The sequence below is a fragment of the Apostichopus japonicus genome, chromosome 10 (genome assembly GCF_037975245.1).
Source record: "Apostichopus japonicus isolate 1M-3 chromosome 10, ASM3797524v1, whole genome shotgun sequence".
Taxonomy (NCBI): Eukaryota; Metazoa; Echinodermata; class Holothuroidea; order Aspidochirotida; family Stichopodidae; genus Apostichopus; species Apostichopus japonicus.
In genome coordinates, this window is record NC_092570.1 from 16,233,260 (window position 1) to 16,250,300 (window position 17,041).

General features: G+C 37.1%; 1 protein-coding gene across 4 annotated transcripts in view; it reads left to right on the forward strand.

The window, feature by feature from the left end:
- Nucleotides 1-17,041, forward strand: part of LOC139974661 (E3 ubiquitin-protein ligase RNF13-like) — a 64,481-nt gene that overhangs the window by 39,374 nt on the left and 8,066 nt on the right. For 3 of the 4 annotated variants that reach the window (XM_071981907.1, XM_071981906.1, XM_071981908.1), the window contains exons 7-9: nucleotides 203-311; nucleotides 1,771-1,864; nucleotides 2,211-2,294. In XM_071981907.1, the coding sequence (XP_071838008.1) occupies nucleotides 203-311; nucleotides 1,771-1,864; nucleotides 2,211-2,294 (287 nt within the window). The remainder of the gene's footprint in view (nucleotides 1-202; nucleotides 312-1,770; nucleotides 1,865-2,210; nucleotides 2,295-17,041) is intronic. The other variant, XM_071981909.1, reaches the window with a different exon arrangement.

A 17,041-nucleotide genomic window follows, 5' to 3' on the forward strand; every position in this document is an offset into this window, starting at 1 on the left:
TGACAAACTTTTGATATCAGGAAAACAAAAATGTCCCTGTTTGAAATTCTCTTCAAGTTATTAACAGATTGCGCTGTCTTTGGGGTATGGTAAATTAACTGTTTTTTAAATGAATGAATTTGTTTACGATTTCGCTTCGATTTCTTTTTAAGACATTCCGTCCTTTTTCTCCTCTTTTTTTGTTTTTTTGAATGTCGTGTAGGTTTACGATAACATTGGTGCCAAACAGCTTGCCTTTACCATATCTCATCTATTTCTATACATTCCTATCTGTGATCATATTGTGCCTGCTATTACCTGCTATATTTGGGGTAAGTGTCACCCTAACAGACTTTATGTCTTCCTTTCGATCGTACCGATTTGTCGCAAGGGATCTGTTAAGAGAGTAGTAGTAGTATAGTCTATCCATACACTCGACACACGAAAGAGAAATTAGATACATTCTTAGCGCATTCTGGCGACGATTTCTGTTCAATTCCTCGAAGCCTGCTGTTTCTCGAGAAACGTTCGATCAAAGGTTTAGAATACGTTTTGCACCGAAAGTTGAAGTTGAAGTAAACAAGTGTGATGTCATTGATGCATAGCCATGAAAAAGAAAAAAATGTTTTCGTTGTCATGAAAATTTAAGCCAGTTATCTACTTTAAAAGTGTAAGCATTGATCAGAATATGAAAACACTTATTTTGATTTTTATCTCATTTGAGCTCAACAGCGTTCACTATTCCACTAAGTGAAAGTTAAATTTGGGCCTCTGTTTGATTTAAGTTCCTAACAGTATATTGTAAAATAAAGGGGTTGGGGGGGGGGAGGGAATTGTAGGGTTGCATCATTGTGTATCTATGTAGATCATCACATCACACATGGTTACTTACAAAATATGACAGCTTGAACCAGCAATATATAAGGAAACCTGCTTAGAGGTACCAAGTTACCGTACATTTACGATAAACTTTTACAGGCCAAAAATAAAATTTAGAAAAAAGTTTAGGTGGCCTCTTGAAAAAATGTCAAAATTCCAAGCCAGGAGATGTTTCTGAATTTTTTTAATTTCTGAGTATCTAGGTGAGAATCTTCTAATTAATAGCAATTTGTAGGAATCATTGGAAATGTATCATTGATGTCCTCCCCTTCTCCCCTTCCAATTCTTCGACATGTAGGAAAGGCAAGTTTATAGTTTGGCGCTTCTTCCAAATATCTTCTTTCAAGATATCTTCCAAAATTCCCAGCAATTGATTCATTTTCCTTTTTGTTTGCCAATCTATGAACTTTAGACTTTTTTTTTTCTCGCAGCATATACTATATTTAGTTTCCTTTCTCAACCTCATTTAGTTATATAATTAATTCAACCAAAATAATTCAGAAAATGTTTGTATCATAATTTAACTAGATACTATACTGTACAAGTTAAAGAGTATTGTCGGGCTCTTTCAAATGATTAACCTTTCTTTGAGTTCTTCCCCCCCCCCCTTCTTTTTCTTGTCTTGAGACCAAAAGCCTATGAACCAGGGTCATTTTTCCTAGAAAATGCAGTTCATGGTCCCAAAAATTGTTCAAAGAGTCATCAGTTTTAGTCCAAAGTTTTTTGCATGCTTAAAATTTTTAGAAAATTTACAAAAGTTCCCTTCTGGAAGGATTGGCCCTTCCAAGTTAATCTCAGACCATTTTTTCACGACAAAATTGAATTTTTGGTTCGGAGTTTGCCACTACCGTTTGGTTTCGAATTGCATTCTTTCGGGGGGAATTACTAAATCTCCATTCGTTCCCTCCGCAGATTGCAAAATTCATTCGAGATAGAAGGAGACTTAGGCGGATACGCCTTTCCAAGGATCATTTGAAGAAACTGCCAATTATCAAATTCAAAAAAGGTTAGTAGTAAATTCTTGACACTTAGAGGAGCTTTAAAACATTAAATCGATTGAAATAAGTTTCATGGATCGTATAGATGACATAGGTTCGAGTCGGGTCGATCCATATCGACCGTTATCTTTTATTTGCATATTAAATTCTGGACAGAACGTTGTTATCACCCGTCAAGTCATTGTCAGTAAGTGCCAGCTGGTTGCACCCTTTTGGGTGAAGGAGTTCACATTCTGGAGGGGAACCAGGTACAAAGTACCTTAGGTGTAAAGCTATATGTTGTTAAAAATTGCACCGTTTATGGTTCGAGAATGATTTGATTTTAAATGCAAAAAAACTGTCATTGGTTTCCAGGTGAGGAGAGATATGACGTTTGCGCTATATGCTTAGACGAGTACGAGGAAGGGCACAAACTCCGAGTACTGCCATGTAACCATGGTGAGTTAATTTTGTCCATCCCAATGGAACGCTTAAAGGCCTCACTCACTAGATATGACAATGTTCTGAAACATGATGTGTGGTGATATTCTAAGTGATTTGTATAGATTTCAATTTTTCATAACGATTCTGTGGATAAGTGGATGATGCAGGGATGATGTGGTCAGGAATACTTGAGTGTTGGGCGGATTTGTGCGGTAGTGTGATCCAAGTCCTGGGGGAGGGGTCTCTGGGGTGGGGCATCCCCTTTCCCTTTGGAAAAGTTTTGCCTCTTCTGGTACTAACTTCTGTGCCATCGAAAAATGTGCCTGGCAGATATGGTTAAAATACTGTTTGTGATGGGGGGCATTCAGAAGTGCTGGGCGCAGCCGCCCGGCGTGACCACATCCCTGGCTGTTGTTAGTGTATGTTCATTGTTTCTGTAAAGTGATATCTACATGATTTCTTTCACATGATTTGTTTACACTAATATTAAACTTGACTTTACAAAACTATGTAACTTTAGATGATGTTTTTCAATGATCTCTTCTTCGCAAGTATACTGGTAATGTAGTACTAGGTAATATGTTCCGTGCTGTATTATAATCTCCACCTAACAACAATAAACATATATCTGCTTACCACATGAACACATCAGTCAAAAGTATCAATGTTATCCTGTTAACAGTTATATGATCTTTGAGACTATCATCACAGGGCAATTTTTTTGGGTTCAAATATGTTTTCCAGCCAGCAAAAACAATTTTGGGACCATGTAGGTACAAAATTTAATTGGGCCTAATTTTTTGGGAGGACCCAAAATATTAATATTGCAATAACTCTGCAATAAGTAGATTTGTGTCTATATTCCACATAGGAAGACATGAATGGCTTAAAACACTACATGTTTAAGCATCGTAAGCACTAAACGTGTGTAGCTTAAGACTTAAATAATATTGAATTATAGTGGAGTGTAACATTCAAATTCATCCTAATATGCTCTACAACAGAACATTTCGAGATGAACACTTTTTACCGATATCATCAGGGTTTACATCTATTTTGTGTTTTTTTTTTCTGGTAACCTGTTCTACGGTAAGGTCTAATAAACCCACGTGTGTTTGCTTAAACTATATTTCAGGTTCAAATATGTTAAACCCGAAAGTACTAACCGAGCAATAACATCTGCAGACTTTTAATCCTATCGGTGCTGGATATTTCCCTGTGGATTATCCAACAACAGCTTTCACAATCTGTGGTGAATTAATTAGTAATTGAAATTGAAATAGTTAATCACTATCTTACCATCTCCTATCTCTTTGGACTTAAATAACCATTTAAGGTTGTACAGGTCTCTGAAGTCTCCAAAGTTTCATTTTGAAATCCTGTTGAATATTCTATGAATATTCATTGCCATACCATTGTTTCACCTTACTAACACAGTTAGACATTTTTTGTTTTGTTTTTGCAAGTTCATCCAAAGAAAAACGCATAATTTCCATGAACAAGAAAATGTGTTTCTTTTACTTAAGTCCTTCCTTCACAAAGAAGAACAAGCCCTTTTGATGTTGGGAAGGAGGGGAATGACTACTTTGATATTTGTCAATGTCATAAATATTCATCTATGGTGTAAAACCTGACATTTGAATACTGAATATTCATGGCAACCATATAAAGCATTTACCTTTTGGAAAGTGTATATATCCATATTCATTTTCTGGGGACTGTATCACTTTCATTTTGCTGAAATGTCCTGTGGATGCTAATTTTAGCTTATAAATATGTTACTAGTATAACTCACACTTAGCAGGAAGCATATATATTACTATCAAAGATGGTTACATATTTTTGTCTGCTTGCAACTTTTAAAGAAGTTTTTTTATTTTTTTATTTTTGAGTTGTTTTAAAGTTATTAGGTTTTGCCCTAATCTGGCCCGGTGGCCTCTTTCTTATCCGAAGGAGATGGAAACCGAGTAATGAGTTAAGTTGACAGTTAGTCTAACCCTTCACTTCCTGACTTTTTGCATTTGAAGGAAATACTCTTGCACCAAATAACAGCTTGATTATCAGCATGGGATATGATTTAGTTGAAATTGATGAATGTATGCAATGAAATTATCATCAAAACCTTTTTTTTTTAAATGGACTTTACAACTGACTGCCATTTCCTGGGTAGATAGAATTTCTACATGCTGGCCTCTTTATGATGCATGCTTATGTGTACTGTAGATCATTTCCCCTAGATCACAAACATTCCATTTAAGTAGTAGAATACTTTTAAGCATCTTTAGACAGTTTTTGAATATCTTTGACTGAAATTCATTATATTGTACTGTAGCTTTGTCAACGTTTTTTGAGGTGTTTTTCTTCAGAATTAGTAGATTTTGAAGGTGGTAGTGGCCCAAATTGCAGCTGTACTGCTAAGAAATATCACGTTTTGCAGGTTTAGTAGTCAGGAATATTTATGCTTCGAGGGGAAAGAGGTAAATGTTGTGGGTCGTAAAATGTCAAAAGTTGTCATTTTTATGGGTTTCTCGATCATGTGCTTTCACTGCCTAGTAAATTCCTAAAGTTCCTAAATCTAGAACACTTATTGATTCGCATTCTGCACAGTGCTAGTTAGTAATAACCTATAAATATCAAGGTGTTTCCGCATGATGCATGGACTCCAAATTCAGGCAGTTTACTGGTTAAATGCCGGTGGAATTTTGCTGTTTGCCAGTAGGATTAAATAGTAAATGGCAGCGGTCCTATTGCTCAGCAATGTTGCCAGTTTCTTATGAGGGGAATTGGACAGACCAGTTTTATTCTTTCACCTCCGGCTAATCCATGAGTTCAAAGAACGTGGCGAGATTTGATGAGAGGAATTGGACCGACCAGTTTTATTTTTCACGTTGGCTAATCCGTCAGTTTGAGGAATGCTGCGAGGTTTGGTCCAGTACTTCTTTAATCGTTTGAAAAATGAAATAAAACGAAAGTAATTATTTATGGAAGATTAAATCTTAATAGGGAAATAGATAGAGTTGGACCACTAAATAGATGAATATAATAATACTCAAAGTATGCCATTAACAACAAAGAAGTCATTTTCATTTTCAATTTTAATTCTCTAACAAACAGTAGCAGGAAGCCAGAACATTTTTGTTTAGTCTCGTATCGGCTTCCGTAACCACTCGTTTTGAATCCGGATAATGGCCTGTTTTTAAAAAAAAAAAATGCAGTCTGCATCAGTCACCTATTGTCTCTCAAAAGAGCGTAAGTGTTTGTGACGATTACGACGATAAAGGTAGAATTTGAGTGATACAATAACAATTCAGTGGTCTAATATTATGAAATAGGTTCTTGTTTTCAAAGCTTGATTGGATACTGTATAATAAGAGAAGTAAGAGTATAAAGTGGCAATTTCATTAGCGACCAAAAACAAGGCGGGGGGGGGGGGGGGGGGGCAAACAGCTGTGGCTTGGAAGGAATCTCTCTGCTATATATAGATGAACAAGGGACGAAATAGTTTTAGAGAATTGATTAGCAATAATTGCTCGACAATTCTTGGAAATAGCAATTAGCATTAGCAGGTACTGCATCTTTTACTAATCAAAGGTAATATTGATTAGCAACTGGCAATTCTTGGGTAGCAAATTGCTATGCGAACCCAGTTATTTCGTCCATTGATGAAGATGTCTGGGAAAGAAATTACGTTCAAAAAAAAATTTTTAGTGAAAATTTTTAATGATGCTTCAAATTACCTCAAAGTTTTGTAAAGCATTTAAATGGAGTATCAGATTTTCCCCAAAGTTGACAGAATGGGAAGGGGCTCTGCAGTGTTTGCAAAAACCCTCTTAAAATTCATGTCTTTCCATAGTTTTGTTTGTGAATTTGCAGTCTGTTTCCAAATATTTAGAAGTAACAGATTGTGTATAGAACATGTCACCTCATCTTTAAGGCTCAGCCTACATGGTAGCACTGGATATTGTGAAAATCTAACTTTTAATGATATAAATGTTTCAAGTAGACCTGAAGTACAGAACGGATGATGGCTGTTTGTAAATGCTTCCTTTCGTTCTGCTAGAATTTCCTCTTGAAGTTCCACATTCTTCAAGAAAGTAGCAGATGTGTTTTCCAGTCCCCCCCCCCCCCCTGCTCAATAGTTAAACCCTTTGACAATGGCTTAGATTCTGTGGGGTATTAATCTTCTTAACAGTCACTCTCATGTTTTATTCTATTTTCTTTAGGGATTAATGTATTCGTAGAGATCATGACCTCCTTTCCACAAGACTTCCTTCAATCCGATAAACCGTGATAACACTTCATTACGGATGTTCTAAGAAAAATTGTTTTCCACTAATAATGATGAAGTCTCCGCTGTATTAAAATAGTATTGATCGTTCTGCTAGTACGGATCAGTGTGCATCATACTGAAAGAGGCAATCGCTTTCTGAGCAGTACAAGTGTTTATAATTTAGGAGGGTATATAATCAGTCAAACATGTGGGGTGAGGGAATGGGATGGGGTACAGTAGGTGCGCACATATGACCTTCCTTAGAAGTAGATAATTTATTCAAGTGTGTTGGAATTTAAAATCAAGGTTGTACTGACTTTTTCGAGAGTTCTATTCATGAAAGTTATATGAAGAAGAAATGGATGTCTCCTTGTGGCTGACTTTAGCTGCTCTGAAACCTGTGCAACACAGACGTACTTGGCCATACTTGTGTCGTTAGCCTTAATTTGCAAGAAGATCAATTGAGGTCCACAACATGTGGGAATATCAAAGCAAAAACAGGCTTTTGCTTAAGAAGATGTCACTTTTGCAACCATTTCTTGAATGACACTGTAATTCTTATTTTTTTATGTGTTTTTATTCAAGGAGACCCAATTAAACCCAGTTATGTATTATTGATCTATCTTCATATGTGATCAAGATGGTGAGGTATTAATGTGAGGTTTTTGAGTGGGTGGGTGGGTTTTTAGCGAGAGTTATGGGTAGGGAAAGGTGGGAAAGTCCTGGCAGGGGTGGGGAGGTTTTGAGTGGGTTCAGGGTTTTTCTTTTTTCCTCTTCTTTATTGTTCGTTTCTTGTTTAGAGACATATATTTATGTATATTTTAAAGGTTAAGCATTCGGAGTGCTCTACTCGTAGGTTTAGCACTTCCTTTCACAAGTGTTTGTATCTCTGTTACTATATGTCTTATTATCACCTGAATATTGTGATAAAACAAATGAATAAATAAATGAAAATGAAATGGCACTGTCACGAAGGATGTCCCCAAACGGCTAAGAGTAATCTTCTTCCATTCGGGGAGATTTCACAGATTTGATGTGTCATCCTCCTTCTCACACAGAAAGGTTGAAGACTCGGTCAAGACCTACTGCTGTAGTGTGACATCATCAAGCCCTATATATGTGCTTCAAGTTATTCTTACTTTTTGACTTTAATAATATTTATATTGCAATGTTTATTTTCTTTGACAATGATGGTTTCTTACAATATTTATTTAAACTATATGAAGCTGTTTACAAGATCTAATGGTGGGTATTGCCTGCAATGTTAACAAACTGCTGCCTTGAAAATATGAAAGGGAAAACAGAAGGAAGGGTTTCAAATCAAATTGCCACTGTGGCAGATTTACATAATTACAGCGCCCAACACTGGATATTTAATCCTGGATGCCTCCAAAACGGAGCAAGATTTTCCTTAGCTGTTTGCGGGAGTTGTTCTTCATAATGATCTCTGCAACATAAGCCAGAGATAGTTAATGGGTTTATGTCCCTATGAAGGTGGATACTTGTCCCCCCTCCCCTCCCACCCTTCTCCAGTCTCCCCTGGTAGTGTCACTGTAATACATGTTAACTCTGACTATTTTCTGTATATTTATGGAGTAGACATACCATAGACATACATTGATCAATAAACACCTTCAGTGAGAAGTACATAGCATGGTCAAAGGATATCAAATACCAGTAACATTCATGTGGACAAATCTTTAGTTCTAAGCATGAATGCTGTCTGTGTTCATGGATTTACTGTAATCCCAAATTAAATCGGCCCCCAAATCCTATATAGAATTATATCAGTTACCACACTTTGCTCTGACTGGCATAAAAATATGACAAAATTAGCAGAAAAAGGGAATAAAAATCATTGTGAGAAAGGAAACATGCCTCTGTAAGTTGTTTTTTACCCTATGAAAGTTTCTCAGTGATATTTTGCAATGGGACATTAGAGAACTGTTTTGCCCTGAGGAAATCATGGAAATGATTCAGCTAAAAGAATTGCCGTAAACACAAGGAAGTAGAAACACACCTTCATACAGTACAGACATATTATGTATACAGTACTGTACTGTGTACAACTCTGATGTACTGTACTACGACTGCAGTGTCTAGCCTTACAGTATGTATGCATGTACTGGAGTGTATCATTAGTTGACGGTGTAGCAGCTTAACCTACTATAGGCTATGCACATGTGATTTCCTGCCTCCTTTAGGTGTGTTCAAGTTTTCCATGAAGACTTACTAGATCCATGTTTGAAGTATTATAAAGCTGTCATCCGTAAATCACACTTTAATCCACCTAGTCGTTACCATATGGCTAATTACATTAATAGCTCATCTAGGCGAGGCTCTTGAGTTACAGGGAGTCATTCTGACTGGGGCTATCAGTGCAGTATTAACATGTGGCAGGGCTATTATGTAACAATTGAAAAATTAGAGAGGGGGACAGCAAAATATTCCAACCTTCTATTCCTCTCCCCACCCCCCTTCTACACACCCCACCCCCCTTCTACACACACCCTTTTGCACATAAATATTTTTCCAGAAAAAAATTGCACCCTTGTTGGTAAATGAAGTGTGACAATCCAGAATCAATTAAATCTTTAGTTTTACCAACCAACAAATGGCATTTTGAACTTAGCTTTAAGTTATTAACTGTAAGTCAACACACAGTGACCTAACTGAAATATCATAAACATAACTCTACTAGGTACAGTCATATTATCTTGATAAAAACTACCTAACTAGTTTTTGCAGTCCTGTATAATCATCTCTCCCATTAATTACCCAGGGAATTCTAAAGAATGGAAGATCAACAACATGCCAAACAGATGCACATTCTTTCAAAATTTCCAGTGATTGAGGGCTTCCAATTAGTGTGCATATCTGCGTACAGTATTCAACACTTTGAAATGATTAGCTACTCTGGTGACATTAGACAGTTGTAGTGAAATGCCAAAAACCATTCATGTGTTCTGTATGTACATTTAACTTCAATAATGCCATAGTGTACATACTATATGTTGTCATATGCATCAGTCTGTCTCCTAGGGTAGAGCAGGGCAAAGTTGACTTTAAGGGTAAGGGGAGGTTGTCAGGAGGATGGGGAAGGGTGAGGGGAGGTTATCAGGGAGGAGTAGGTTGTCAGGGAGGGTTAGGTTGACAGGAAGGGTGAGGGGAGGTTGTCAGGAAGGGTGAGGGGAGGTTGTCAGGGAGTAGAGGGTTGACAGGAGGATGAGGGGTAGGTTGTCAGGAAGGGTGAGGGAGGTTGCAAGGGAGGGGTAGGTTGACAGGAAGGCTGAGGGCAGGTTGTCAGCGAGGGGTAGTCAGAGGTTTTCAGGGTGGGGTAGGTTGACAGGAAGGGGGGAAGGTTGAGGTAGAAGGGAAGAAACTAAGCAAGTTCCACCTGGAGGAACTAGGGATAAAGGGAATACTTTAGAAGCAGTAAGAAATAATAACATAGTTTGAGACGATTAATAAAATTGGGTCTTATCTCACATCTGCTCAAAATGCAATAGTTAATCCGTTTTATTTTATTTATTTTATTTTTTTAAATTATAAGTCCTTTGGATACTATATATATGCAAAGTCAAATATCTCTTTGATTATTTTCAAGGATATTTCAATAAACGCCAGACCTAGATTGGAGGCCTTGAATTTCAATACTCCCCTTGAGAGAAACAATAAATTAATTTTTAAAAAGCCCTTCAGGAGTGACTTCTCCTTCCTCCAGTTGGGAGTTTCTATGCCCATCTCCATCCTGTCACACTGAGCTATCATTCAGTGAGATAGAAGTCCCCTGCACTGCCATCAACACATCACATTCTTCACATTCTCACTAATTGTTTGAATATCTCTGCAAAATATTTTTGAAGAGATGAGATAATTGGTTGGATGGGATGGGATGCCTTCACACTACAGTTTCAACCTGGCAGATGAAGTAGGTACTGTACTGCAAGACCAATAATTCATATCATCTCTGAATAAACTGTTTTGGTTCACTGTTGACAGTCTGTTGTATCAATGATTTGTGTTTATCCTTACTGTTTTAACCTAGTACAGTAGTAGACTGTATACAAAATGAATGAAGCACTGTCTGTGTGGGGTGTACGTGTTGTGTGTATGTGCAGCAATGCAACATTTTCATTAGCAGTTCTGGGTAAGTCTTGGAATATTTGCTTTTAGGAGACCACAGGGGTGTGTGTAACTGACAGTGAATATCAAAACTTTAAAAATGCAAAAAAGTTGCTAGATCTTTCCCAAACCGTACAGTTGGAAGTTTTACCTAGCGTATATAATAATAATAATAAGCATGTTTGGATATGTACTGTACAGTAGCACTTCCCTGTTATTTTGTGCAGACTGCAACTTAACTGTGTTATGTTTTTGCAAAATACGGAAGAACTGATGCAAAGGGAAGTGCTCAGTTTCTTTGGAACAGGTTGTGACTTGTGAGAGAGTGAAACTAATTCTGTATTTTGGTTTCATTTTCACTTTTGTGCCAGGAGGTGTGAGGAAGGGAAGTCTCAGTGTATAAACTCATCAATACATATAGTTCTTTTTCAAGAGTGTCAATCTTATTATTGTACTATACTTGTTGGCTCATGAGAACCCTTGTCTCCCATCCCTTCCCCAGTCTTCACCTCCTCCCTTCCCCCTCCTCCAACGGTTGACTTCAGTTTTATCAATGAAAATTGAGAATCTTAAACATTAATCAGCTCATTTACCAAAACACTGCACTGTTGTTTGATCTCTGAGGTCCATGCCCTTAGAGGGAACTTTCTTGCTTTTGCCTTTAAACTGAGTGTTGCTCAGATCGCACCAGGTGGCCTAAGTAAAAGTTAAAATGAAGGTGAAGAGAGGGTGAGAGGTGGTAGGAGATGGTGATAAAGGGTAAGAGAGGGTACAAGGGCGGGTCCAGCAATTGCCATAAGGGGGGGGCTGGGGGGTAGCGAAGTGCAAGTACCATCGCGTGGGGTTCAGGAGCCTTAGAAGTCAAAGTAAAGTAAAGATGAAGAGTATATGAACTCAGTTGAAGGTTAAGTGCTGAAGGGATGCCATGGATGGGGTGAGAGAGGTAAAAGAGAAGGTCACTACCCAGTACTTATTCAGTGGCGGAGCTAGGGGTATTGGTCAGGGGGGGCGAGAATGGTCTGGGGCGCTTTCGACACTATCTAAGCGGAGCGCCACCAATTACACCCACAACAAAAAAAATTACACCAACAAAATGTGACAAATGTCAATAGGTATTTGAGAGCGCAATATAAAAGTCAATAATCGCGAATAAGTTAAAAGTGGTAAAAAGCTGAAAAGGGGGCCAGCAGTCCATTTGAGTCCATCAGGGGGGCATCCGCCCCCTCTGACTGTATGGATGCTCCGCCACTGTACTTATTCTTTCTCCATTACCCCTATTTGGCCATTCGGAAATGAATGGTATGATAAAAGTGGAAAGTTGATGAATTGCCTTAGATTCCTAAAAAGACCAGTCATCACCCCGGGACATTTTCTCCAAGAGTTTCTTTACTAGCAAGTGACCATGTCTCTCTCTTTGTGGGCACACTCTGAATACTGTATGTAGTTCCTGCCAGAGTTTGAAATTAATTTGACATGTCCGGCCATGAACCCTTGGTTCAAGGCAGAAATGGCTGGTTGGTTGACTTTTGCTTTTTCTTTTGTTCTTTGAATAAAGATAGAATTTCATGACAATCATCTTCTGAGAGGCTACACAGTCTTCACCCCTGGGCATATTGTTGTCACAGTCTTTCTCTACCAGCAAGTGACCATACCACTCTCTGCTGTGGGCACACTCTGAATATATAGTTCCTCGAGAAGCCAGCCGATCTGGGTTCTCATGTTTCTCAGTTTTATCAAGCACTCCTGTGGTGGTTTTAGAAGCTTTATATGTATAGCAATACATACAGTGTGTCGAAATTTACGAATGTTCATTAAATTGCTATGCTATCATGTACATAGATAGATGGATATATATATATATATATACAGACTAACTTAATTATGAAAGTTCTCCTTGCTTAATATGTACATTGTCTGGAGCCGTAGTCTTGATAGCAAGGTCCTACAGTACAAAGGAATATTGATACACAGTGAATTGCAAGGTTTAGTTGGCAACACAAATGAAAATATATGATTATTTGCACACACATTGCTGCTACATACATATTTTTTTCTGTGCATTGTTCGTTAATTATGATTAATAGGGCTTTTGCTAATTAATAGCTCATATATTCATATAAGTACTGTTTAACCATTTCAATAAAAAATGGTAGAATAATCATATCTTACCTTTAATGGGGCTTTCATGGTGTCCGTACAGTATGTGTCTGTTAGTCATTGACAGTGCCATGCAGGGTAAAAAATGCTACGGTGTCATGTGTACAGTACATATAATTTGATGCCTGATTAATTTATGGAAATATGGAAATATTCATGAGGGAAAAGATGGATGAAAATGCCACTATTAAGGTTTACTCTGTGATAAGTATATATCAAATTATGTTCCTTCTCATGGTGTTTTATCATGATCATAGAGGTGGCACACAATTGGCCCTAACCCACCACACCCCCTTCTGCTACTCCCCATCCTCTTCCCTACCCAAGCATTACTTAGAAATGGGCAAGTAGGGTAACATTTGGCCATAAAGCTTCCTATGTACAGGAAATGGATCTGAGACTCATGTTAACTGTCTAATTATGAGATAATTAGATGTAGTTTGTTTTCACTACCCAGTGTTATCAGTTAGTCACTGTTCTAAACAGGAAGTGTTCTGATATAAACAAAGATCAGTGTAGGCTGAAACAAGACTGTGCAGTTAAAGCGACAGTCGGCAAACCAAAGAGGTGGGAACCGTGGAATGCAACCCCCAAAAAAAAGTGGGTCAAGAAATTTTACCAGACTTCAGAAGAGTAAAATAAAATTGGAGGGGGGGGGGGGGGTGTTGCTGACGGAAATTGATTAAGTTATTTTTTGTTACCATCAGGTTCATAGTTCAAGCTCGCTTTCATGCATTCTAAACATTGATTCTGAGGGGTGGGTGGGAGAGTCTTGTGGGTATGGCTCTGCAGTCCTCAGGGAAGGTCGTGGGTCTCAAACTTTAGAAATGCTTGCCTTTTAATCATCTTTTTGAGTCTATTGACTTGTATTGTACATTCATACAGGGTCAAGAATGAAACATCAAAGACAATATTTCATGAGAAGTGGCGGTAAGAACTTTCAATAGTCAATAGTCGGACAAGTGTACACATATTGCTTAAAATTATACATGAAAAGTCATCATCTGATCATCCTCTGAATTACAAAATATACTGTTAGTCTTTTTTTGAACTGTAAGTTCACCGATTGTAATGGAATATTAGTATTGACTAGTGAAGTATCACTGGAGAAAAGGACCAAAATATAAAGTCAAAAGCTCCCCCCCCCCCCTAAAAAAGAAAAATTCAGTTTGAAGTTAGCAACGAGCAGAGCACACAGACTCCTTTAAATTAATTGTTTAGATTTCAATCAATTTTGAGCCTTTAAGATACAGTAACTGAGTTTATTGGTTTCCTGTTTAAAGAATCAGCTGATAAACTCCTGTATCTTGTTTCTAAACAGTTTCCTTTCCACAAGAGGGTCATTGCTGAACAATAAAAGAGAATGCGATGTAATATAAATATAGAAGTCAAAACACATACTGTACAACTTTTGTACATTAATTCCACCTTTAAATATTACATTTATGTGAGGTACACCTCTAAGAATGCTTTATGGGATGTGTGATTACCTTCTTAGCTTCAAAACTGTTCTAAAGAGTAGTAAAGTTATTAGGCCAACCTGTTAATAAAGTACATTTATGTGCTGAGTTCTAAACAAAAAAAATTGAATATGATTCTAAAATATCATGACAAGTGCCATTCGTTAGCTTTATTAGTTAATGGTTTACTTCAATAAGTGACAAGGGTGAAAGACCAATACTTTGAAAATATCTGAACATTGTTCTTTGAACAAGATCCACTAAAAAATGACATGAACTGGAAACGTGCTTGTGGGAAGGCGGTGTTGTTGATGGCATAAAGTTAGCATAAATTTGGTGGAAAAATCAAAGAGAATTTCTGTAGATTAACTGTAATCTTATCTTGAGTAATGCTTGCTTCTGTAGCAATGCCCATGAATAGGAGGGCATCAAAAACACAAAGTTAAATCATTGTTGAATAGCATTATAAATGGGGTAAGTTAGACAGGAGTTGAATGTTTCAGCAAAGATTTGTGTCAATTAGAACAAGGAGTTGGTTGCATGGAATATTATGTCTTTCCCCAACCACCAACCCCTCCCCTCCCACCACCCCCCATTCCCCTTCTTGGTGGCATCTTACTCAATGGGTACCCTGGATTTGTACCAGAGCTAGACTGCTAAATAGTTGAAACAGTTTTTTCTTTTTGGTTCAATGGAGTTTTTCTTTGTTTGATGTCTGCGCAGCGTATTGCACCAAGTCTGTTAAATATATAGAAAAATTCATGTACAGAAATTTGTAACCTAAATGGTGTCGTTTTGAAAGAATTGCTCTGGATCCCAGAAATATCATCTCAAGTCAGATATATAGAAGATCTAACTGTAATATATATGTATTGTGTTCGCTTCATATTAATTAATTCCTAATTACTCCCTCCCCGCCCCACCCCCCTCTCCCCCGTGCTAGCAGTGTTCTTCTCACTGTACTGACTTAAGGGTTAAATATGTGGCAAGGAAAAACCCAAACCAATTTATCAGTTGAAATTCAAAACCATGTAATATTAATAATATCTTCCAACCTATCCAAATGCAACAGCTGTAACAGCAGCATTTCAAATTTATAGCTGCAAGCTATATTGCTAGCTTTTATAGATTTCTGTCTGGAATGTAACATCAGAACTTGACGGTAACTCATACAGTAAGTCCATTCAGCGTGCTGCTGTATTTTTATGTTAAATTATAGTCAACATAACATTTTCTAGGACTGGTATCAAAAAGGAAGCCATCTAGACGGAAACTTAGAGAAAAGCATAAAAAGACATAGGTAATGGTTTCGGAACAATCTGTTCCAAATAATTTATCTTTATTAGAACCTATGTGTGGGCCTGACGTTTCGATCCTAGCTCAATCTTCTTCAGAGGCTGAATGAATCCTGGTAGGATCGAAACGTCAGGCCCACTTACTGTTACACATTCTTTTACACAGGCTCTTTTTTGGATAAGCAGTTTCTTCTTTTATATCTTTTTTTTCCTTTATCTGTTCTACTTATATGCAAGTTGTATACTGTGTAAATACAAGGATATTTCTTACTGAATTTACAAGTTCACAGAAGCTGACATACTAGGCTAACAGTATTAGACAAGTCATGTTTAATATGTTGTCTGGCTACTGTACATAAAGTGGATACAATCTTTGTAATGTACAGTCAAATTGTCGTTTATTGAACACCTTTGTTTTATGCTTCAGAGGTCATCAATTTTTGACCCTGAATATGCTAGAAAGTCAAGTATTAAACGGTCACTCAATTTCCGACAACTTCTGCCCTCCATTCTTTGATCCTGCGACATTTAGAAAGTGATATATCATAGTTCATAGAAAAATATTAATTTGATTGACAGTCTTGACTTTCTATAGATTTTCAAAATATTCACCTTTAGAATATATGCTAAATCTCTGGATTGCTCCTTTAAGGCTAAATTGATGATGACATCACATCCCTCAGCACTGGCCTTAAATGTTAATGTTAATCCACCGTTACCTATTAAATTCTAATAACTCAAGGTCCGAAACATATTTGTCTTTATTTTCATAGGAACAACAGAGCAAACCCAGAGTCAAGTTCAATGCCATTTGGTCTTGACAAATAATTTTTAGATTCAAGTAGTCCAGCTGCCCTTATTGATGAACTTTGGATGTTGAAAGGGTCATTTTACAAAAATTATTATAGAAGTGTTATAGCATGCAACCTGGACTTCAACAGCAGTGTTCTTTCAACATAAGAAAATTCCTTTGTGCTTTAAATACTGTGTATGTAGTCTGATTCAAAACACTTGTCAATTGTCTTTTCATTATTTTGAAGATCAAAATATTTTAGGATAAACATTTTTACAAACTTTTTACACTTTTGTAAGTTCCAGCTTATTAAAGCTAACTTAATCACTGATGGCCTTTAAGGTATCAGTTGTTTGGAAAATATCTGTGAGTCAAATGCAATCATACTTTACAAATAAATTGATAACTACTGTGATTACAGATAATCTTTTCTTAAGATCAAAAGACACATATCATTCGACAATGTGTAGACGGAGGCAAAGTGCATTGGCAGGCTTTGTATGATCAAACTAACAGTGTGTTATTATCAATGATCACATCTGTACAGTATGTACATTACATGGAGACTCGAAATATTACCAGTACATGCATTGGCACGCTTTGTACGATCAAACTAACAGTGTGTTATTATCAATGATCACATCTGTACAGTATGTACATTA